The sequence below is a fragment of the Dipteris shenzhenensis genome, chromosome 1 (assembly GCF_047967505.1).
Source record: "Dipteris shenzhenensis isolate YYH24624 ecotype China chromosome 1, Dip_SZ_1.0, whole genome shotgun sequence".
Taxonomy (NCBI): domain Eukaryota; kingdom Viridiplantae; phylum Streptophyta; class Polypodiopsida; order Gleicheniales; family Dipteridaceae; genus Dipteris; species Dipteris shenzhenensis.
In genome coordinates, this window is record NC_141596.1 from 57,059,341 (window position 1) to 57,083,576 (window position 24,236).

Consider the following 24,236-nt stretch of genomic DNA (forward strand, 5'->3'; position numbering starts at 1 on the left):
ATATGTGATTGATGCTGCCAATGTGGGCACGAACGCCACTCTTACCTTTTTATTAGCTTCAACTTGTCAATCCAACTTCCTGTGACTAAGTAAAAGCTCATCATCTTTGACCAAAGCATGTGTCTCTATGTCTAGAAGAAGAGGATGTTGAGTCAAAAAGCCTCTTTGTAATTGTCACTTGACTGTGTTAATGAGTGCTCTCTAAATTCAATTAATTAGACAAGGGGTGGGCAGGCAGAGCAGCCAAGGGGTGGGCGGCCTCTAAGGCTTTTTACACACCAAAGCTCTGCCCGCCCACCCACCTAAAAGTATAGGCACAAGATGCCACATGTCGAGCCATAATTGAGCACAGGAATCTCTTCGATTAGACAACTTTGGGTGGGAAAGGCCCCCTACCTAAGGGCTTGGCAGGAGAATTTCTTCATGAGGGAAATTTAATGGGTCAGTGGGTGGTAGGGCTAGAACACATAGCCTCATGCCATGGATACAAGTACTTTACAACCCAGCCATGGGGGTGTGTATGTAGACTTGCCTAAACCCAGATTATTGAGGCATGGGCATGTGCCCATTCTTATGGAAAATAGTTCTAGCCACTCAAAGTGCATAGTATATGAGAACCACTAATACATAGAAGAATGTTGTAGACGTGTAATGCTTGGTGACTGTCTAATAAGAGGTGTGGTTTTTATCAATCTAAAGTTGCCTCTGTTTGATTGTGAGCTTGCAAATTTGTTGGCTATGGCGATGGCCATATCCCCTCCCCACGCAGTTGTGTTTCCCTTCCCCGCCACAGGCCATATCAACCCCATGCTCCAGCTTGCAAGCTTCTCCGTTACCTTCGTCTACACCGAATACGACTTTCATCGCCTCCAACTCCCCTCCTCCTCCTCCTTCGCCCACCCCTCTATTTCCTTCGAGTCTGTCTCCGATGGATTTCTCCTCAATCTCGTCCAGGAACGCAGCTCCGACATTTGGCACCACATTGACGCCTTTGAAGAGAACATACGTCGAAATTTCGATAGCCTCATCGCACAGGTCACTTCTCGAGGAACTCGTGTGACTTGCATCAATATCGTGGATTATTTCTTACCATGGAGCCAAGATGTCTCCAAAAAATAAGGACCCTCTTCTGACCGCAGTCTCTATCTGTACTTGCAATATACTTGCAGACGCCATTGCTGGTGGTTGACGGTCTTATGGATGAATCGATTGGGACGGGTGAGTTCACTGACTGCTGGGAATAAATTCTCCCGTTTCCTTTGAACTATCTTTAAGTGGATGAATGGCAAACGGTGTAGGCGTACATTCCCTTTTGTAAGTACTGAATTAGTTTCAATCTGCAGTGAAACGTGGTTGCGAGAGCCGGAGCGCAGATCTTATAAGCTCTTTCGTTCCTGGATTACCAGCCCTTCGTGGTATTGATCTTCCATACTTCCGCAATCCTGCGGGCTTCGAATGGCTAACACGCTGGCTATACGGATTAATTAAACAGAACAATAAGAGTCTTTCAAAGGCTGCATATATCCTCTGCAATATATTCTACGCGCTTGAAAACGAGGTCATTAAAAAACTACAGCTCCCCATATTCCCACTAGGACCATGTCACAATGTAGGATCATGCTAAGCCTAGTCTAATCATAAAACAACATGAGAAATCATGGAGGCTCAAAATAATCAATGAACCCCATACGGGAAGACACAAGGAGTAGGCAACACTCAATCTGTTTCAAAATGTGTTATATCAACAATACACGATATGCCTATTATATAGAGAGTGCCCTTTGAATAGTCAACATCTGTGGGATCCTCTATCCTCTGATCCACATCTCTCCTTGTGGATATCCTCAATCCACATCCTCACATCATGTAGTTCACATCCTAGGGTGGTTACTTTAATACATTCCTATACCATACCTTAGCCTCTAATTATGTGCTCATGGCACCACAACTCTCAACACCTCCCCTTGGTGCCATGATCCTTTGGCTACTGCAAGGTGGTCAGATGTGAGTTACAAGATCAAATCCTCCCTTGAGTGCTTACATGGCTACTCTCAGGTGGTCAGGTTTATTTTACAAACATATGGGCTGAAGGTGACAAGGTTGTTGCTTCTCAATGCTTGATGTCGATGGCATTCGCTTCGTTGCTTGATGTAGCTTGATCCATGATGCTTTGTTCTTCCATGTGCCTTGATGCTTTATGTGTAGATGCCATGTTTTGTGCTATGGTCATCTCATGCACTTGTACTTTTGGCATGCTTTTTGCATTCATGCGTCGCTTTTTCATTTATTGCAAAGGTCTTACCAATTGATTTCTTTCAATATTGGTAGTGTCTAATTGCTAACAATGATACTGACTTTACAGAGACGTAGAGCTCAAAAAGACGATCACTTTTCCTTTTTGGAGCATGTGCAAATTCTTCTTGGATTGCAAGTTAGACCTTGTCAAAGTTTCTATGAAGAAGAGGGACAATTGATGATGTGGCATAGGGGTTCATACGCTGCTTGCAAACTATGCTTGGCGAGGGTTACTCTGCCATGTGCCATGTGGCAATATTTTAACCCAAGGCTAAGAAACTTGTTGAGGTGGCCCTGTGCCATGTGGCAGTATTTTAACCCAAGGCTAAGAAACTTAACTATGGTCCAAACAACTGATCCTAACTCCACTCACTTAACCACTCCTAGCCATGATTAAGTTTTATCTTTACCACGTGTCTTTGCCTAAGGGCTGCCACATGTCCTAAGGGGTGGATGGACACGTGTCACTAGGGTGTGGTGACCCTAGAGGATAGGGTGGAGAGTTGCTTGACACATGGCTTTTTCATGACTGTAGTCACCCAAACTGGGGTTGCCTCGACTAACCTGGGTGTTTTCTAGCTATCCCTACCCTCAGAGGTGGAAGTTTGACACTTTGGAGGTCGTTGCCCGTCGAAATGCTGCTCGTGGAGGTGTTGTTTGTTGTGAGGCTGCCTCTTGGAGTTGTAGGTTGAGGAAATGGCGTTGATGGAAGTCGAGGTGCAGTTGGAGGCAGGCTGGCTGGTGTGTTCAGAGCAGTTGTAAGAGTTGTTGACTACACAATGAAGCAAGTGAAAATAGCATGGTTGGATATGGTTTATGTTAGAGAAAAGAGATGGAAAGTAATCATGGAAGACAATAAATGGAAGGATTGGTGGCTATGTATATCTATCAAGGAGATGTGGAAAGTTATCAAAACCAAGAACATGAGAATTGAGGGCAAAGCCAAGATAGCCCCTATCATGTGGCAATCTTAGGATTTTTGTCTTTGACATGAAGATAACATCATTCAAAGCATATGAAATAGTATACGGTATGTGTTGTTAAATAATTTCAAAAAAAAAATCCTTATGTTTGTTTTTATTTGATACTTACATTTAGTTACTCTATTTGAATCATGTTTATGTAGGTGTAAGATGGCTAGCGGCAATGCGGACATGACAACAACATTGGAGAAAATGATGAGGGAAAATCCAAGTTTCCTAGGACTCATGGATTCAATGATTAAGGATATTAAAGGTATGTCCTTTTATGCTTAGACATTCATGTTTGTAATGTCTTATGGGTATGCGATGGGGGGGGAGAAAAGGTAGGCGAGGAAGATGAGTGCTTGAATTTAAGGGGTGGATGAGGGATATGGAATGGGAGAAGAGGCAGGATTATGCTATGGGATGGAAGGCTGTGAGAGGAAAAGAGGTGGTTGAATTTAGGAAATGGGATGTAAGTGTAGCTGAATTCAGGGGATGTGAGAAGGGGGTGGCTGAATTAGACTATTGGATGAAAGGGGCAATGAAGAGAATGGGTGGGGGGTGGGAGAGGGGATGATTTTAGGGAGTGGGAGAAAGGGGGGGCTGATTTGTACTATGCTTAAACATTTCATTGTTTGCATTTCTCTATTATGCACCTATGTTTGGACTATGTTATGGGTTGACTTCAGTTTTATACGATGCTATGTTTAGAATTTTGTACTATGCACTTACCTCATGAAATTACACATATATTGTCTATATAGATGGCAAAGGAGATCCTACAGATGCACCTAGAAATGGGTCTTACGAAGAAGATAAGGAGCATGCTTCCTTGCAAGATAGGCCTCTATTTGCTCCTGTTCTAGTCTCGGGTGCAATTTTAACACCTAGTTATGATGACGTCTTTAGGCCACCTAAGATGCATGGTACAGATAAAAGTAAACTTTATGGCAAGGAGCTCCTAGGAGGGAGCATACACCAAAAACCAAGATAGTGTATGAATTGCCTATTCTGTTTAGACATGATTATGATTAAGTTTTCACATTTGAACTATTGTCTCTTTTTAAAGATGTTCCTCATTCAAGTTTTATGACGCTTTATATAAACCATCTAACTAATTTGAACATTTTCTATAAAGGATTCTTATGGTGAAGGACATGTAGAATCGAATCGTCATAAAACATTTTCAGAGTTGCTACATGGGAAAGATATGTGTGAAGTAGAGGAAGGACCATTCGCCAAAAACCAAGATAAGGTATGAATTACCTATTCTTTTCAAACATCATTATGATTAAGTTTTCAAATTTAAACTATTGCCTCTTTTCAAATATGTTTATAACTCAAGTTTTCTAGAGTTATTTTTGTTTACTTTTAGGATCACATATGAAATTCGGATGATTTTGCAAGTGAGATATCTAGAAAAAGTGAAAGAAAAAGGAAGGTAAGAGTTTTCATTGAAGCGATACTCTTAAACAACCTTTGTCTTGTATTGTATATAAAGTAGTTTGTATGGTTATATAATTCTTTAATACCACATCTTGTATCATTTCATAGATAAATGAAAAGATGAAAAGCCATTTGGAGCAAAAGGGTGTACAAAGGAGTGATAAAGTCCAAAGGAAAGATTCCAAGGCATTATTACTACTAAATTTTTCATTTTTATGATTCAAGGTGTTTATATTTTGATTTTAATTTCATTATTTTTATTGAAATAGAATTTAAAAGATCTTCAAGGTGTAGACATGGAGATGAACATGACTTCAAGTGAAAGTAAAGAATTAAGTGATATTTGTTATTTGTAAAATTCTTCATTAATGAGGTTGATAGCATAAATTATTTACTCTCTTTTAAATATTATCTTGTGACTTTTTGTTTTGTTATTATGGCATCAAGTGGATGATCTTTAAAAAGAGAATATGGAGACAATTCTCTTGAAATATATGGGTGTACACAACACGATTCCTGATATGTACTTTTCTCTTAAAAGTACATACTTGAAGCTTAAGAAAACCGAGAGTGGTTTCAAAAGCTACTCTAGGGACAAGAAACCAGATAGTAAAGAAATGATTAGAGACATTGTACATTGGCTCATTCAAAGTTGAAAAGTTAAAGTCAAGACACAATCTAATATGGCATTAGTTTAGAGGATGTAGAGATTTTGGTATGAGATATAGCTCAATGCAAATACCTATTCAAACATGTTATATCGAGCTCGCTTAGCTCTTTTTAACTTTCAAAAAATTTGGTGGTATAATCTATTCACTTTTTCTTCTGAATGTTCATATGAAGTATAAGGAAAAATTATGTGAAAGCTTCAAAATCTACTTTTTGTCTTTGATGCAGTTTAAATGAAGTAGGAATAAGATTATGAGCTATCAGTTCGTAGAAAAACTAAAGAAGGGAACTTTATTATCTTTTATTGATGCTCTTATTGAATCTTATTGTGTATATAATTTAAGCTTATGTGATCATACAAACAATTACGTATTCCTCTAGTCCTTTTTTGTTTTTACAAGTTCAAATTTCTACATATAAAATGAGTAGCTACCAAGGAAGATGTGAAGTACTAAATGCTTCATTTTTTATTTAACTAGAGTACTTAGAAAAAATGACAATGATTTTTTAAATTCCATATTGCTTTCTCTTTATATAGGAAAAAAGAGGATTCTCTATATCATTTACTAGTTTAAAATGAGCATAACTAGGAACTGTCCAAACTAGAGAAAATAGAACATTTTCGAATCTAGGGAAGATTCCCTAGATAGATAACTAGGGAGTGAATTTCCCTAGGTAGGAAATTTTCATGAGTGATTCCCTAGATAGGCTAAGTAGGAAAAAATATGGGACTCTAGGGAATCACTCATGAAAATTCCCTACCTAGGGAAATTCACTGCCTAGTTATCTATCTAGGGAATCTTCCCTAGGAATATCTAGGGAATCACTCATGAAAATTCCCTACCTAGGGAAATTCACTGCCTAGTTATCTATCTAGGGAATCTTCCCTAGGAATATATAGGGTAGATTCCCTAGATAGATCACTCCCTAGATAGATAACTAGGCAGCAGTGAATTTCCCTAGGTAGGGAATTTTCATGAGTGATTCCTAGATAGGCTAAGTAGGAAAATATATGGGACTCTAGGGAATCACTCATGAAAATTCCCTACCTAGGGAAATTCACTGCCTAGTTATCTATCTAGGGAGTGATCTATCTAGGGAATCTTCCCTATATATTCCTAGGGAAGATTCCCTAGATAGATAACTAGGGAGTGAATTTCCCTAGGTAGGGAATTTTCAATATATAGGGAAGATTCCCTAGATAGATAACTAGGGAGTGAATTTCACTAGGTAGGGAATTTTCATGAGTGATTCCCTAGATAGGCTAAGTAGGAAATGTTCTGTTTTCTCTAGTTTGGACAGTTCCTAGTTATGCTCATTTTAAACTAGTAAATGATATAGAGAATCCTCTTTTTCCCTATATAGAGATTGGTTCATGGACGGGGATGAGTATGATGATACCCGAGCCGAACCTAGCTTTTGGCAAGAGGATAACTGCATTCCCTAGTTGGATCCACATGCCCCAAACACTATTTTTTATGTGTTAATGGGCTCAGTAGTGAATGCTTTGGAAACGCAACAACACAAAATGGCCCTCGGGCTCAAGGCAAGCTAGAAGCCTTTTTTATGCATAGTGAGAGGCTATAAGGATACTCAAATCTTGGCACAAATCTTGCCGAAAGGCTATCTTGAGGAAGTAAAGGATCATGGACGCATAGTGCCTTGGGCACCACAAGTGCTGGTGCTATCTCATCTCGCCGTCGGTGGGTTTCTAACACATGGAGGCTAGAACTCAACACTGGAGGGGATCAGTATGGGAGTGCCACTGATTATGTGGCCATGGTTTCTGGATCAGTGGACGAACTACAAGATGGTAATGGAGAGATGGAAAGTTGGGCTGGAGCTGGTGACTCCGCAGGATATCGATTATTCAATGGAACCTACAGCTAAGCTGGGAAGGTTGGAAGTAGAGAGGGGTGTTAGGAGATTGATGCGAGAAGACGAGGGCAAGGAGCTAAGAAGCAGAGTGGGTAGATTGAGTGAAGAGGTGAAGAAGGCTACCATGAAAGGATGATCACCTTGCAGGTCTCTACAAAAGTGGATAGATGACATGATGATGAGATCATAATCTAAATTAGGTGTGCAAGTGCCATTGATGGCATAAAAGTTTACTAAGTTTTACAAAGAGTTTCCTTCTTAATAGTCAAGTTTTATGAAGGTGATATAGAGTAGTCTTTCTCAACTTTCATGCAACTTCCTGTTTTGTCATTGAGGCAACCATATGTAGTTGTTCTTTGATGTCTCTTGAGAATCACTATTGATGATTAAAATCAAACCACATCTAATGTATTGAAAGCACATAGTTTGCTTATGGAGGAATAGTGTACAAATTGTGGGGATCCTATGCAAATGGCTTTCTTTGAGGGAGTGAACTTTGAAGCATCTCTACTATTAGTCATAGAGAGAGGTACGAGGAATAGATTGATTGTTGAGGGGAGGGAGGTAGGCCTGAACATCATGCCTTCTTCACCTACTTCCAATCAGATTCTCTACTCCAAACTTGTTGCTTGGAGTTGTGGAAAAGTACCTCTTTCATTTTTTCGCATTTGAGCTATAGCCCAAGGTTAGCTAGATGTCCTATCGTAGTGTTGCATTTTCTAAGGTTATTTGATTGTTTTGTTTCCCAAGGTATTGATAGTATTTGCAACACAAGATGCCTTGCAATTTGTATGAAGGTTTACTCTCATTAAAACCCTCAGATGATTAGACTCTGAGTCAAAAAATCCCAACCCAAAATCTGCTTAGTTAACTTTTTCGAAAGACATTGAAGGTTTTCTATCTTCAAAGTCAACATGGAGAGATAGCCATCTAAATAGGAATGCTTGGCATGCCATAAGGGAAGCCTTGAGTGAAAGAAAAGCATGCGGCGGAAGCTCCTTACGTGGTAGCAAGCCAACAATCTAACTTTTGTGAAGGGCACACAAGGAGGGCATCAAAAAATAGCTTCACTGCCGCAAGGCATTACCTTTAAAGGGTTGAGTTGCATGCTAAAAGCATACCTAAAAGTGCTCACACTAGGGGGAAAGGGTGAAGGAATTTGCATTAAAGGGGTAGCACCTCTTCAAAGCTCCTCCATCTCTTAACCACATTGGTTAGCAATGCCATTTTGATGGATTTGGATGGTGGAGTCAATAGATTTTTAGTAATGTCAAGTGTTCAGAATGAGTCAATATAGCTAAGCCTTTGCGTTAAAGCCATGTTGGCCCAAAAAGTGGGTAAAATGATTAGCCAAGAGAGTGGTATAGACATGGGGGATTCACCAGTAGTAATAAGGAGACGTCACTTACGTGCAATAAATATATGAAAACTCCCCTTTTCTACCCCCTATTTATAGGACCTTACCTTATAAAATGTACCTTCCTTCCCTTATATAACCCCCCTCCCTTACACTCATGTGGTACCATACGATAAACCCTAGTGGACCCCCCGGGGGTATAGAGAGCATAGGCTTGGCCCTCCCTTCAAAATATGGATTATATATAAGGGCAGATCTTTGACTTTGGTATTCATTTGTTGTATGCATCTTTGGAATACAAGCTCAATCTCTCTTATTCCTTCATGGGTTTGGTCTTGTTTCAATGTTATGCCCTTTGTGATTGCCACGCTTCCTTATCTTTCCCTCTTCACCATGCTTACTACCCCATCTCTCCACTCTCGTTCCTCTTCCCCTTGCCCTTCTCCTTCTTGTGGAGTCACAATTGCAGCAACCTAGGAGCCACATGACTGGCACTTGTGGATAGCTCTTGCTTGCATTTCTCTCAACGAGCATAGCTGGAGGTCAGATCTCCAACAATGTTCCAATAAGATCCCAATGACACTTGAGTCATTGACAAGGACTACACATTTTTGGGGCCACTATCAGGGAGTTTTCAAGTACGATCAATTGTTGCTTCTCTCATCAACCACCGTACCCATTTCCCAACACTTAGCTTAATGCATGGTTATTGGTGGTGGAGTGTAGGAAGTGTCTGAGTGAAAAGAGAGTGTCTTGGGTGTTTTTGGAGTAGAATAGTTGTCAAATTGAAGGGATAGATAGGTGATGGGATTGCTAAGCTAGTAGCATTGTCAATTGCAAAGGAAGTAGGTAGTGTTGTTTAGGGGATTTCAGGTACAGTTTTGCATGCATTTGCTTCTCTCATGAACCACCCATTTCCCAACACTTGCTAGCTTAATGCATGGCTATTGTTGGTGGAGTATAGGAAGCGTTTGAATGAAAAGAGTGTGTTCTTTAAATGGAAAAAAAATGAGATTTTTTTGGATGTTTTTAGAGTAGAACAATTGTTGAATTGAAGGGATAGGTAGGTGAGCATCCTTAAAAATTCATGTATATGCAAAATACTTTGCTGTGGTATTTTTATTTTTCCTTCTACCTCATATCCCATGTGCTTCTTTGACTTCTTTGCCCTTGAATGCCAAGACACTATGACTGTCTCCATCAAAACTTGTGAGACCAACACCTATTTCATTAATTTTGGACTTTTTCACTTGTTTTTGGACGAAGCCCAAAAATCCTTCCCAAATGAAAACACTACTTTCTGAAAATATCCTTCCCAAATCAAAATTTTACTTTCTGAAAATATTCTTCCCAAATCAAAAGTTCACTTTGTGGCACTATCATATTCACATAAAAATATTGTTTTTTCAATCTATACTTTTGCACCAACATGCAAGAATTTGAAATAATCCTGTATTAGAAATTCTAGCTATATCTAAGTTATTTGTTAATTTAATTATTTTTAATATTTTTCCTTGACGTTTTTCCTTAACGTGATAAATTTATAAATCCATGAAAGGAGACTTAAATATTTCATGAAAATAACATTGTCAATTGCAATATGCACAAAATTTTTAAAACTTTTAATAAATAGAAAAAGACATGATGCCATAAGACCCAAGTTTTGTATTGAACCAAAGAGGTATAATAGCAATTATAGCTATTATTATATGATTACATTGAAAGACGTTGCTCTCAGCTAGAGTCTTTATATCCAAAATGATATAGATTGAACATATGTTTACAATTTAAATTGTTGCTCTTAAAGAGCCTCAATTCGTGCCATCTGCATAATTTGACTCCCCATTGTCTTATTGCTCAATGTCACGATAGTCCCTTGCCAGGTGCCATCTGCATAATTTGACTCCCACTTGTCTTGCCAAGCCTTGCCCCTTGGGTGCATTGACTCCCCATTGTCTTATTGCTCAATGCGATAGTCCCTTGCCAGGTGCCATCTGCATTAACTCCCTATTGTCTTGCCAAGCCTTAACCCTTGGGTGACATCCAGTGCAAAATACAGGTGCCATCTGCATTAACTCCCACAAGTTGTCTTGCCAAGCCTTGCCCCTTGGGTGCATTGACTCCCCATTGTCTTATTGCTCAATGTGATAGTCCCTTGCCAGGTCCCATCTGCATTAACTCCCTATTGTCTTGGCAAGCCTTCACCCTTGGGTGACATCCAGTGCATATTTTGACTCTCATTTGACATAGGAGGTGATGACTCTGATTATAATTATCTTGGATTGGCTTCTTGCCTAGTACCCAAATAAAATCCTTCAATGGACTTCAATACAAAGCTTTAATCATGGACATTCTTCATTTGCACTCTCTCCTTCTACTTCCTCCATGGCGAGCATCCTAAAAAATTCGTGTATATGCAAAATAGTTTGTTGTGGTATTTTTATTTTTCCTTCTACCTCATATCCCATGCGCTTCTTTGATTTCTTTGCCCTTGAATGCCAAGACACTATGATTGTCTCCGTCGAAACTTGAGAGACCGCTTCATCATTTGGGACCCACTCCTTCATTATACAATTAGTATACAATGTGTTGTTATCCATATTCTCCTTCCTGCCCTTTGGTTCATACCATACCATTGTAAATGTTGTAGCTCTCCCTTGCTCATCTCTTTGCACATCAACTACTTTTGCAACCCAAAACTTCACATTCATCATCCGATGGCCGAACCACAACAAAACAATCGACCTCTATATCTACTTGTGGCATAAACTCTCTCTTCTTCGGTCACAATATGGACGTGGGAGTAATGATACAAATTCATTTTCAAAGACTGGAGCTGGGTGCAAATCGTTATGAACATTTGGCCAAAACATATTGCATTCTTCCTTGACATCCTTTGAGCCTCGCATTCTCTCAAGGTCCTTTATTAAATTTTGTGTCTTGTTAATTACAGTGGTAGTGTGTTCTCTCCAATTAGGCTTTGAATCAGGATATCTCCGGAGCATTTCCTCTTTGTATGTAATAAATGCTTTTAATCCTTCTATTTCACAGTTAGACCTCTCATTGAATTCTTGTATAGGAGCCCATGTTGGATACCTTTCCTTGCTGGGAATTGAAGTTAAGAGACTGTAAGGTTCTTCAGGTTCCCATTTTGTATCATGAGAATACTGTTGCCATTGCATTACAGGTTTTTCATCTTTAAACAAAAAACGAAAGTAGTGTGGATTGGTATGACCTGTCAATGCATCACCACCCGTTTGTATGAAGGTAGAATGAAGCTCTTCCAATCATACATTCTTTCGAGCCTCTCACATACTGTACTTTCCTTACGACCACCAACTTGCCTGCCACATCTTCTTACCAAGTCATCTATTGTCTCCACATCCTTGCATTTAAGCTCCCTTGAGACTGTGCTAAAAACCTGATCGATATTCTCATGTGTATGCCCAACATACAAAAATCCACATTCGACCTCATTGAAGATTCGATGAGCAACTAGCATGGAGCATTATGCAAACATGAGTACATTCTTATTTTCTCGCCAGCAATTATCAGCTTGTATTCTCAAAGTCGGTGGTAGGCGACCTTTTTCTGCATGTATATTGCGAATTGCCTTCATAATAGATGTTACAACTTGATTGCTATCATGTAGATGCAAGGAATCAATCCATATATCTACAAAGAACTTAATTCCATGCACTAACACTCCACATAGATGTGTCTTTAGAAAGTGCTTTCCTTGTAATCTAGGTGGAGTGGCAACAAAACGAGGCAATGTTGTTGTATTCTGATCCATGCCATCTACAATAAGGCACATGTAGTCATCGGGATGCGAAATAGCTTGCTCCTTCCAAAATGCATATTTTTGTCTGGAATGTCGAATAAGGTCATGATGAGATTTTCGGTTTTTTTTGTATATTTCCCTTTGATTTGGACATGTTGCACTCTCAATCGCTCGCTTTAAATCATCACAGACATTGCACTTTGACATTTTTTGCCTCCTTGGGATTTTAACATATCCAAAGTTCTTCTTCCAAAGAGTATACAAAGTATGAGAAGAAGCTACAGCATCCCCTCTTTGCCTTTGCTTTTCTGCAATAGAGTCAAATACTTCGAGCTTTGTCAAGCCCATTGGAAGGTGCATTTCAGTGATCGCGTCACTGTTAGGGAGTTTGGTAGATATATGGGGTTGAGGTAAAGCATTTTCATGTATGAAGTCTTGCAAAATTGCTGCTGCCCTGACAGTTGAGATTCTTGATTTGGACCTTCCTCTATTACCGTGAATGCTAAATTTGTTGCCGCCCTTTGCCTTGGTGACTGAATCCCAATATGTACCATGGGATAATCCAGTAATATTGCGATATGCCTTATTGCAAATCATTTTTCCATTTACGAGAGGTTTTACCTTTTGTCTTGAACTTAGCCTTTTATTGCCATTCTGAAGGAAGCAAGAGAGACTTGTGAGAAGGTATTCATTTCTTTCGCTTCCTCTTCTTTGCCACACGTGTCCTCTACATTCCCTGATGTCTGCAAGATCAATGAAGCGCATACATCTTCGCTTGCAACATAGATATCCCAAGGCATTTAACATGTTCTCCTCCTTCATTACTCTCTTCCTCTTTGGTTGCTTTTGTGGATCTGCCTGGATTCGCTTTCTCTTCATGCATATGTATGACCGTTTTTGTTCCTCGTGCACGTTGTTATCTGTATTTATGCAGTTCTTCTCCTCACATTTGTTTGTAACCAAGCATCCATGATTGGTCGTTGCATCCTTGTCCATATCACAATCAAAGTTAAATATTGAATAATCCTCTGTTGATCTCATCCTCGTTTTTAACATACTTTTAGGACCATTCAATGAATTCAATATTCTACGAGAGTATTGAGAACCTTGAAACTCTTCCACTCCTAAGAGAACATCACTCATTGGGACATCTTGCATGGCTTTCACAAATCCACAAGCTTGATTGACACCAGGTTTGTTAATATGCATGAACTCATCCACACTTGACAAGACATCACTATTGAAACCTTTGCCCTTCTCACTGTGCAAGAATTCATCCACCCCAGATAAGGCTTCGCTTCTGAAATCATTTTGTTTCTCAGAACCAATGAACTCATCCACTCCAGATAAGATGTCACTTCTATAATTGAGTATATTAAAATCATCCACATTTGAAGTGATAGAGCCTGGCACATGGGCACGCTTTTTAGGTCCTTTGATATTGTAGTATACCTTGTCTTTATCATTGAAAACCACGTGCCTCTTTCTCATGCTTAAAAATTGCATGCTCCATCTCATATTCTTGCCTACCTCATAGTAGGGATCACATAAGGATGTTATGTTATCAACCATACCATCATCAGTGACTTTTAGAATCCTCATCTATGCAAATGACCATTGCTCCACTTGTTCAAATCCCAATACTTCACCTTCTGCTACAGTCTTATTTGCAAATGATCTCATTTGTAAAATGTCCCCTATAGTAAAATCCAAGGTGGTGCACTTTGTATTCTTGATAATGTCTATTGCATAAGTCTCATCTTTGTCCCATGCTATAAATGATTTGTTGGATGTATTGTAGGGCATAACATCTCTAAGTGTTTCCATATCTCCACATTTATACTTTAGCTCAACATGTGCGCTAAGAATCTTTGATACAGTAACTGTCACCTTATCTTCGCCAAGTCTTCGAAAGTGGCAAATTGAATTGGGATCACTATCATGGATTGTAGCAAATGCAACTACTTCTCTGTTGCTACATAAAATCACATCCATCCTTGGAACAAAATCTATAGCCATCTCCTTTGTGAGAGTCCTTCACAAACAAGCTGCAGTAGCAACAATTACATAAATATTAGTCTCTTTTTAATAATCTACTCATTTATTATTATTTTTAATTAGTACTTAATTTATTGTTGGAGAAGTTATCCGATCAAGTACTCATCAGATGAACACGCCAAGTTATCCTTTGCATGGTCGATCGAGCATTAAATACTATTTTTGCTCTAGTGTCATGCACATCCGTAAAAAAACATGAGCCTGCTAGGTATGTTATCCAATCAAGCACTTATGGGATGGGTGTGCCACTTTGCATGTAAAAACACACGGTTCTAGGTGTGTTATTCAAACAAGTACTTATGGGATGGGGGCTCCACTTTGCACGCAATTCCGTTTCAACTACGTTGAGGTGCGTGCAAAGTATTGCACAACCATGAAAAAACACGGTCCTAAGTGTGTTAATCAAACAAGATGGGGGCTCCAGTTTCCACATAAGTCCATTTCAACTAGGTTGAGATGCCTGCAAAGTATTGTCACCATCGGATATGCTCTGCATGGTCGATTATGCATTATACAACGTTTTTCCCGTAGTGATATGCACATCTGCAAAAAAACATGCCCTTAGGTATGTTATCTGACCAAGTACTTATCGGATAGGTGTACCTCTTTGAGAACATTTCAATACCACCTCGGTTAAGGTGTAGGAAAAGTATTGTGCCCATCGGATATGCTTTGCATGGTCGATCGAGCATTAAATACCATTTTGCCTTAGTGTCATGCACATCCATAAAAAACCACGCTACTAGGTGTGTTATCCGATCAAGTACTTATGCGATGGGAATGCCACTTTGCATGTAAGTCAATTGCACCTATTTGAAGGTGTGTGCAAAGTATTGTGCCCATCGGATATGCTTTGCATTGTCGATCAAGCATAAAACACCGTTTTTGCCTTTGTGTCATGCACAACCATATAAAAACACAGCCCTAGGTGTGTTATTCAAATAAGTACTTATCGGATGGGGGCTCCACTTTGCACGCAAGTCCGTTTCAACTACATTGAGGTGCGTGAAAAGTATTGTCACCATCGGATATGCTTTGCATGGTCGATCACGCATTATACATCATTTTTTCCCTAGTGATATGGACATCCGCAAAAAAACATGCCATTAGGTGTGTTATCTGACCAAGTATTTATCGGATGGGTGTGCCTCATTGAGAACATTTCAATACCACCTAGGTTGAGGTGTATGAAAAGTGTTGTGCCCATCAGATATCCTTTGCATGGTCGATCGAGCATTAAATACTATTTTTGGTCTAGTGTCATGCACATCCGTAAAAAAACACGCTACTAGGTATGTTATCCGATCAAGCACTTATGGGATGGGCGTGCCACTTTGCATGTAAGTCAATTCCACCTATTTGAAGGTGTGTGAAAAGTATTGTGCCCATCGAATATGCTTTACATTGTCGATCAAGCATAAAACACCGTTTTTGTCTTAGTGTCATGCACAACCATGAAAAAACACGGTCCTAGGTGTGTTATTCAAACAAGTACTTATCGGGTGGGGGCTCCACTTTGCACACAAGTCCATTTCAACCACATTGAGGTGCGTGCAAAGTATTGTCACCATCGGATATGCTTTGCATGGTCGATCATGCCTTATACATCATTTTTTCTCTAGTGATATGCACATCCGCAAAAAAACACGCCCTTAGATGTGTTATTTGACCAAGTACTTATGGGATGGGTGTGCCTCTTTGAGAACATTCTAATACCACCTATATTGAGGAGTACGAAAAGTGTTGTGCCCATCGGATATCCTTTGCATGGTCGATCGAGCATTAAATACTATTTTTGGTCTAGTGTCATGCACATCCGTTAAAAAACACGCTGCTAGGTATGTTATCCGATCAAGCACTTATGGGATGGGCGTGCCACTTTGCATGTAAGTCAATTCCACATATTTGAAGGTGTGTGCAAAGTATTGTGCCCATCGGATATGCTTTGCATTGTCGATCAAGCATAAAACACCGTTTTTGCCTTAGTGTCATGCACAACCATGAAAAAACACGGTCCTAGGTGTGCTATTCAAACAAGTACTTATCGGATGGGGGCTCCACTTTGCACACAAGTCCATTTCAACTACGTTGAGGTGCGTGCAAAGTATTGTCACCATCGGATATGCTTTGCATGGTCGATCACGCCTTATACACCATTTTTTCTCTAGTGATATGCACATCCGCAAAAAAACACGCCCTTAGATGTGTTATCTGACCAAGTACTTATCAGATGGGTGTGCCTCTTTGAGAACATTCTAATACCACCTAGATTGAGGCATACGAAAAGTGTTGTGCCCATCGGATATCCTTTGCATAGTCGATCGAGCATTAAATACTATTTTTGGTCTAGTGTCATGCACATCCGTTAAAAAACACGCTGCTAGGTATGTTATCCGATCAAGCACTTATGGGATGGGCGTGCCAATTTGCATGTAAGTCAATTCCACCTATTTGAAGGTGTGTGCAAAGTATTGTGCCCATCGGATATGCTTTGCATTGTCGATCAAGCATAAAACACCGTTTTTGCCTTAGTGTCATGTACAACCATGAAAAAACACGGTCATAGGTGTGTTATTCAAACAAGTACTTATCGAATGGGGGCTCCACTTTGCACGCAAGTCCATTTGAATTACGTTGAGGTGCGTGCAAAGTATTGTCACCATCGGATATGCTTTGCATGGTCGATCACGCCTTATACACCATTTTTTCTCTAGTGATATGCACATCCGCAAAAAAACACGCCCTTAGGTGTGTTATCTGACCAAGTACTTATCGGATGGGTGTGCCTCTTTGATAACATTTCAATACCACCTATGTTGAGGCATACAAAAAGTGTTGTGCCCATCGGATATCCTTTGCATGGTCGATCGAGCATTAAATACTATTTTTGCTCTAGTGTCATGCACATCCGTAAAAAAACACGCTGCTAGGTATGTTATCCAATCAAGCACTTATGGTATGGGAGTGCCACTTTGCATGTAAGTCAATTCCATCGATTTGAAGGTGTGTGCAAAGTATTGTGCCCATCGGATATGCTTTGCATTGTCGATCAAGCATAAAACACCGTTTTTGCCTCAGTGTCATGCACAACCATGAAAAAACACGGTCCTAAGTGTGTTAATCAAACAAGTACTTATCGGATGGGGGCTCTAGTTTGCACGCAAGTCTGTTTCAACTAGGTTGAGATGCGTGCAAAGTATTGTCACCGTAGGATATGCTCTGCATGGTCGATTATGCATTATACAACGTTTTTCCCGTAGTGATTTGCACATCCGCAAAAAAACATGCCCTTAGGTATGTTATCTGACCAAGTACTTATCGGATGGGTGTGCCTCTTTGAGAAAATTTCAATACCACCTAGGTTAAGGTGTAGGAAAAGTATTGTGCCCATCGGATATGCTTTGCATGGTCAATCGAGCATTAAATACTATTTTTGGTCTAGTGTCATGCACATCCGTTAAAAAACACGCTGCTAGGTATGTTATCCGATCAAGCACTTATGGGATGGGCGTGCCACTTTGCATGTAATTCAATTCCACCTATTTGAAGATGTGTGCAAAGTATTGTGCCCATCGGATATGCTTTGCATTGTCGATCAAGCATAAAACACCATTTTTGCCTTAGTGTCATGCACAACCTCTGCACAACCATGAAAAAACACGGTCCTAGGTGTGCTATTCAAACAAGTACTTATCGGATGGGGGCTCCACTTTGCACGCAAGTCCCTTTCAACTACATTGAGGTGCGTGCAAAGTATTGTCACCATCGGATATGCTTTGCATGGTCGATCACACATTATACATCATTTTCTCCCTAGTGATATGGACATCCGCAAAAAAACTCGGGGGGGTCACTATGTATAAACTCTCTATATCACGTGCATTCAAGGCCTATATTTAAAGTCCCTTATCTGTAAAAAATTTCATTAATAAAATGTACCCCTTTTCTATACAAATCTGTAAATTTTTTCCAAAAGTATTTTAAATAGTCCCTTATGTATATTTATTTCTGTAAATTTTAGAAATAAAAAAATCCTTCTGTTGAACTCATGTGATAGGGTTACATATGATGAGTGACCCCCCCAAGCAAAAAAACACGCCATTAGGTGTGTTATCTGACCAAGTACTTATCAGATGGGTGTGCCTCATTGAGAACATTTCAATACCACCTAGGTTGAGGTGTACGAAAAGTGTTGTGCCCATCGGATATCCTTTGCATGGTCGATCGAGCATTAAATACTATTTTTGGTCTAGTGTCATGCACATCCGTAAAAAAACACGCTGCTAGGTATGTTATCCGATCAAGCACTTATGGGATGGGCGTGCCACTTTGCATGTAAGTCAATTCCACCTAGTTGAAGGTGTGTGGAAAGTATTGTGCCCATCGAATATGCTTTGCATTGTCGATCAAGCATAAAACACCGTTTTTGCCTTACTATCATGCACAACCATGAAAAAACACGGTCCTAGGTGTGTTATTCAAATAAGTACTTATCGGATGGGGGCTCCACTTTGCACGCAAGTCCGTTTCAACTATGTTGAGGTGCATGCAAAGTATTGTCACCATCGAATATGCTTTGCATGGTCGATCACGCATTATACACCATTTTTACTCGAGTGATATGCACATCCGCAAAAAAACACGCCCTTAGGTGTGTTATCTGACCAAGTACTTATCGGATGGGTGTGCCTCTTTGAGAACATTCCAATACCACCTAGGTTGAGGTATACAAAAAGTGTTGTGCCCATCGAATATCCTTTGCATGATCGATCGAGCAATAAATACTATTTTTGCTCTAGTGTCATGCACATCCGTAAAAAAACACGCTGCTAGGTATGTTATCCGATCAAGCACTTATGGGATGGGAGTGCCACTTTGCATGTAAGTAAATTCCACCTAGTTGAAGGTGTGTGCAAAGTATTGTGCCCATCGGATATGCTTTGCATTGTCGATCAAGCATAAAACACCGTTTTTGCCTTAGTGTCATGTACAACCATGAAAAAACACGGTCCTATGTGTGTTAATTAAACAAGTACTTATCGGATGCGGGCTCCACTTTACACGCAAGTACGTTTCAACTATGTTGAGGTGCACGCAAAGTATTTCACCATCGGATATGATTTGCATGGTCGATCACGCATTATACACCATTTTTTCCCGAGTGATATGCACATGTATCCGCAAAAAAACACGCCTTAGCTGTGTTATTTGACCAAGTACTTATCGGATGGGTGTGCCTCTTTGAGAACATTTTAATACCACCTAGCTTGTGGTGTAGGAAAAGTGTTATGCCCATCGGATATCCTTTGCATGGTCGATCGAGCATTAAATACTATTTTTGCTCTAGTGTCATGCACATCCGTAAAGAAAACACGCTGCTAGGTATGTTATCCAATCAAGCACTTATGGGATGGGTGTGCCACTTTGCATGTAATTCAATTCCACCTAGTTGAAGGTGTGTGCAAATTATTGTGCCCATCGAATATTCTTTGCATTGTCGATCAAGCATAAAACAACGTTTTTGCCTTAGTGTCCTGCACAACCATGAAAAAACACGGTCCTAAGTGTGTTAATCAAACAAGTACTTGTCGGATGGGGGCTCTAGTTTGCACGCAAGTCCGTTTCAACTAGGTTGATATGCGTGCAAAGTATTGTCACCATCGGATATGTTCTGCATGGTCAATTATGCATTATACAACGTTTTTCCCGTAGTGATATGCACATCCGGAAAAAAACATGCCCTTAGGTATGTTGTCTGACCAAGTACTTATCGGATAGGTGTGCCTCTTTGAGAACATTTCAATACCACCTAGGTTAAGGTATAGGAAAAGTATTGTGCCCATCGTATATGCTTTGCATGGTCGATCGAGCATTAAATACCATTTTTTGCCTTAGTGTCATGCACATCCGTAAAAAAACACGCTGTTAGGTGTGTTATCCGATCAACTACTTATGCGATGGGAATGCCACTTTGCATGTAAGTCAATTCCAGCTAGTTGAAGGTGTGTGCAAAGTATTGTGCCCATCGGATATGCTTTGCATTGTCGATCAAGCATAAAACACCATTTTTGCCTTTGTGTCATGCACAACCATATAAAAAGACGACCGTAGGCGTGTTATTCAAATAAGTACTTATCGGATGGGGGCTCCACTTTTCACGCAAGTCTGTTTCAACTATGTTGGGATGCGTGCAAAGTATTGTCACCATCAGATATGCTTTGCATGGTCGATCACGCATTATACACCATTTTCTCCCTAGTGATATGGACATCTGCAAAAAAACACGCCCTTAGGTGTGTTATCTGACCAAGTACCTATCGGATGGGTGTGCCTCATTGAGAACATTTCAATACCATCTAGGTTGAGGCGTAGAAAAGGTGTTGTGCCCATCGGATATCCTTTACATGGTCGATCGAGCATTAAATACTATTTTTGCTCTAGTGTCATGCACATCCGTAAAAAAACACGCTGCTAGGTATGTTATCCGATCAAGCACTTATGGGATGGGCGTGCCACTTTGCATGTAAGTCAATTCCACCTAGTTGAAGGTGTGTGCAAAGTATTGCACCCATTGGATATGCTTTGCATTGTAGAACAAGCATTAAACACTATTTTGGCCTTAGTGTCATTCACAACCGTCAGAAAACGCGATCCTAGATGTGTTATTTGACTATGTACTTATGGGATGGGCAAGCCACTTTGCATGTAAGTCAATAATATCTAGATTGAGATGTGTGCAAAGTATTGTGATGATCGCATATGCGTTGCATTGTCGATTAAGCATAAATCATTGTTTTTGCCTTAGTGTCATGGACAACAACCAATAAAAAACATGGTCCTAGGTGCGATATTCTAAAAAGTACTTATTGAATGGGCGTTCCACTTTTCATGGAATACCATACCACCGCTTTTAAGGCACGTGCAAAGTATTGTGCCCATCGGATATGCTTTACATGGTAGATTGAGTATTAAATACCGTTTTTGACCTTGGTGTCGTGTACAACCGTCAAAAAACACGATCGTAGGTGTATTTTTCAAACAAGTACTTATCGGATGGGGATGCCACTTTGTACACAAGTCAATACTGCCTAGGTTGAGGAACATGCAAAGTCTTGTGTCCATTGGATATGCTTTGCATAGTCGATCTCACATTATACACCATTTTGTTCCTAGTGTTATGCACAATTGTCATAAAATACGTTTGGAGGTGTGTTATCCGAACAAGTACTTATGGGATGGGTGCACCACTTTGTATGCAAGTCAATACGACCTAGGTTGAGGTGTGTACAAAGTTTTGTGCCCATCGGAGAAATGTAGATGCGATGATATTAAAAAATTCTCGGTGTGTGTATATGTGTGTGTGTGTGGCAAACAATTTTGATACAACAAAGTAAACACCTAGTGCACAAATTATGCACTTCATACCTTGAGTAAATAAGCTTGTTGATGAGGATAAATACGCCCTTGAATAAAAGCACAGTTGTTGTATGACCACAATAGGATCGCTTTGACACCTGTGATTTCGCCCACATGTAAGTTTGCAAATAATATAAAAAATCATATAATAATATATTAATAGTTTGCAAATGTGTATAGCAAGTGAGTAATGGGAAGTGGAAGTGGGAGTGAGGAGGGAGGAGTGGAATGGGAGAGGGAAGTAATAGGGGTGTATGATAATAAGTATAAAAAATAGTATAATAATATATTAATAGTTTTCAAATGGCAAGTGAGTAATGGGAAGTGGAAGTGAGAGTGGGGAGGGAAGAATGGAATGGGAGAGGGGAAGGTAATAGGGGAGTAGGATAATAAGGGAGTGAAATGAGTGAGGGGAGTTAATAGGGGATGAAAAAAAGGAGGGTGAGATGGGGAAATATGGGATTTTGGGAAATGGGAGGAGTATGGGACGTGGTGGAAATGTGGGATGGGAGTGGTGGCAATGGGGGAGGAAGAAGAAATGGATGGGGGGAGGGCTAATGGAAGATTGGGATGAGGGATGGGGGTCCAATGGGGGAAAGCCTAATTTTTCTTATATATAGTCTTCCTTCTTCATTCATTCTCCCCTCATTTCATTCATTGAAGCAAGAAAGCAAGGACGATCAAGAAAGCAAGGAAGGAAGAGCAAGAAAGCAAGAAAGAGCAAATTTTTTTGATTAATTCTTTATCTAGATTTTGTTTTAAAAATTTGAAGAGAGAGGAACTAGAGAGAGAAAGGTTCCTGCCAGGAGGGGAGGAGAAGGAGAGGATTAAAAAAATTTGAAGAGAGAGAAACTAGAGAGAGAAAGGTTCCTACCAGGAGGGGAGGAGAAGGAGAGGATTAAAAAAATTTGAAGAGAGAGGAACTAGAGAGAGAAAGGTTCCTACCAGGAGGGGAGGAGAAGGAGAGGATGGAGGGGCGGGAGGGAAAGGAGGAGGAGGGGAGGGAGAGGCGGGGGCGGGGTCGAGAGGGGGAGGGGGGAAAGGAGGGGGAAAGGGGGACGGGGGGGGAAGGGGCGGGGATGGGGTAGCCTCCCTTGGAGGGGGGGAAGGGGAAGGGGAAGGGGGGGGGCGAAAAGGGGGGGGGGCTGGCGGCCGCGACTGCCAGCAAGGGGAAGGGCGGGTGGGGGTGAAGGGGGGGGGGGGAGGGGGGGAAGGGTGGAGGGCAGGGGAAAGGGGGGGAAGGGGGGGCTGGCGGTTGCGGCCGCCAGCAGGGGAAGGGGGGGGGAAGGGGGGGCTGGCGGGGCTGGTGGCCACAGCCGCCAGCAGGGGAAGGGGGGGGGGCAAGGGGAGGGAAGGGGCAAGGGGGGGGGGGAAGGGGGGGCTGGCGACCGCGGCCGCCAACAGGGGGAAGGAGGGGGGGGCGAGGAGGGGGGGGAAGGGAAAGGGGGGCTGGCGGCCGCAGCCGCCAGCAGGGGGAAGGGCGGGTGGGGGTGAAGGGGGGGGGGGAGGGTGGAGGGCAGGGGGAAGGGGGAAGGGGGGGAAGGGGGGGTTGGCGGCCGCAGCCGCCAGCAGGGGAAGGGGGGGGGAGGGGGGGTGGGGGAAGGGGGGGCTGGCGGCCGCGGCCGTCAGCAGGGGGAAGGAGGGGGGGGGAAGGGGGGGGCTGGAAGGGGGGGCTGGCGACCGCGGCCGCCAGCAGGGGGAAGGGGGGGGAAGGGGAGGGGGGGCTGGCGGTCGCGGCCGCCAACAATGGAAGGGGGGGGAAGAGGGGGGGGAAGGGGGGGCTGGCGGGGGGGAAGGGGGGTGGGGGCTGGCGGCCGGGGGGGGGGGGGGGAAGGGGGGAGGGGGGAGGGGCAAAGGGGGGCTGGAGGGAAGGGGGGGGCGGGCGGGAGGGAGGGGGGGCGTAGAGAGGGGGGAGGGGTTCTGGCGGCGGAGGGAGGAGAGGGGAGGGGAGGAGGGAAGGGCGGGGTCGAGGGAGGGAGGGAGGGGAGCGAAAGGAGAGAGGGAGAGGAGAGGAGGGAGCCGAAGGAGAGAGAGGGGAGAGGAGGGAGGGGAGTGAGAGAGAGAGTGAGGGGAGGGAGAGAGAAAGAGAGAGAGAGAGTGAGGGGGGAAGGTATGGGAGAGAGAGAGAGTGAGGGAGAGAGAAACAAGGGAGTAGAGGGAGAGAGGTCGAATTCTTACAAGAGCGACAAATAAGATTTGACTTAGGAAGAGAATGAAAGGGACTTACTAGAAGAAAGTATCAAGAAGAATGTTGAACACAAATTTGAATTCTTACAACTAAGAGTACAACTATCACGAGCAAGAGCGACACATAAGATTCTTGCTCAAATAAGATTTGACTTACTATCACGAGCAAGAGCGACAAATA

At 41.7% G+C, this 24,236-nt stretch overlaps 1 protein-coding gene across 1 annotated transcript; it reads left to right on the plus strand.

The window, feature by feature from the left end:
- The first annotated feature begins 738 nt into the window (after positions 1–738).
- LOC147906087 (linamarin synthase 1-like) lies at positions 739–7,389 on the plus strand. Its single transcript, XM_087385872.1, has 5 exons — positions 739–1,056; positions 1,170–1,218; positions 1,344–1,558; positions 2,983–3,036; positions 7,171–7,389. The coding sequence occupies exons 1-5, from the start codon at positions 739–741 to the stop codon at positions 7,387–7,389; spliced, it is 855 nt and encodes a 284-aa protein (XP_087241998.1).
- The last annotated feature ends 16,847 nt before the right edge of the window (positions 7,390–24,236 follow it).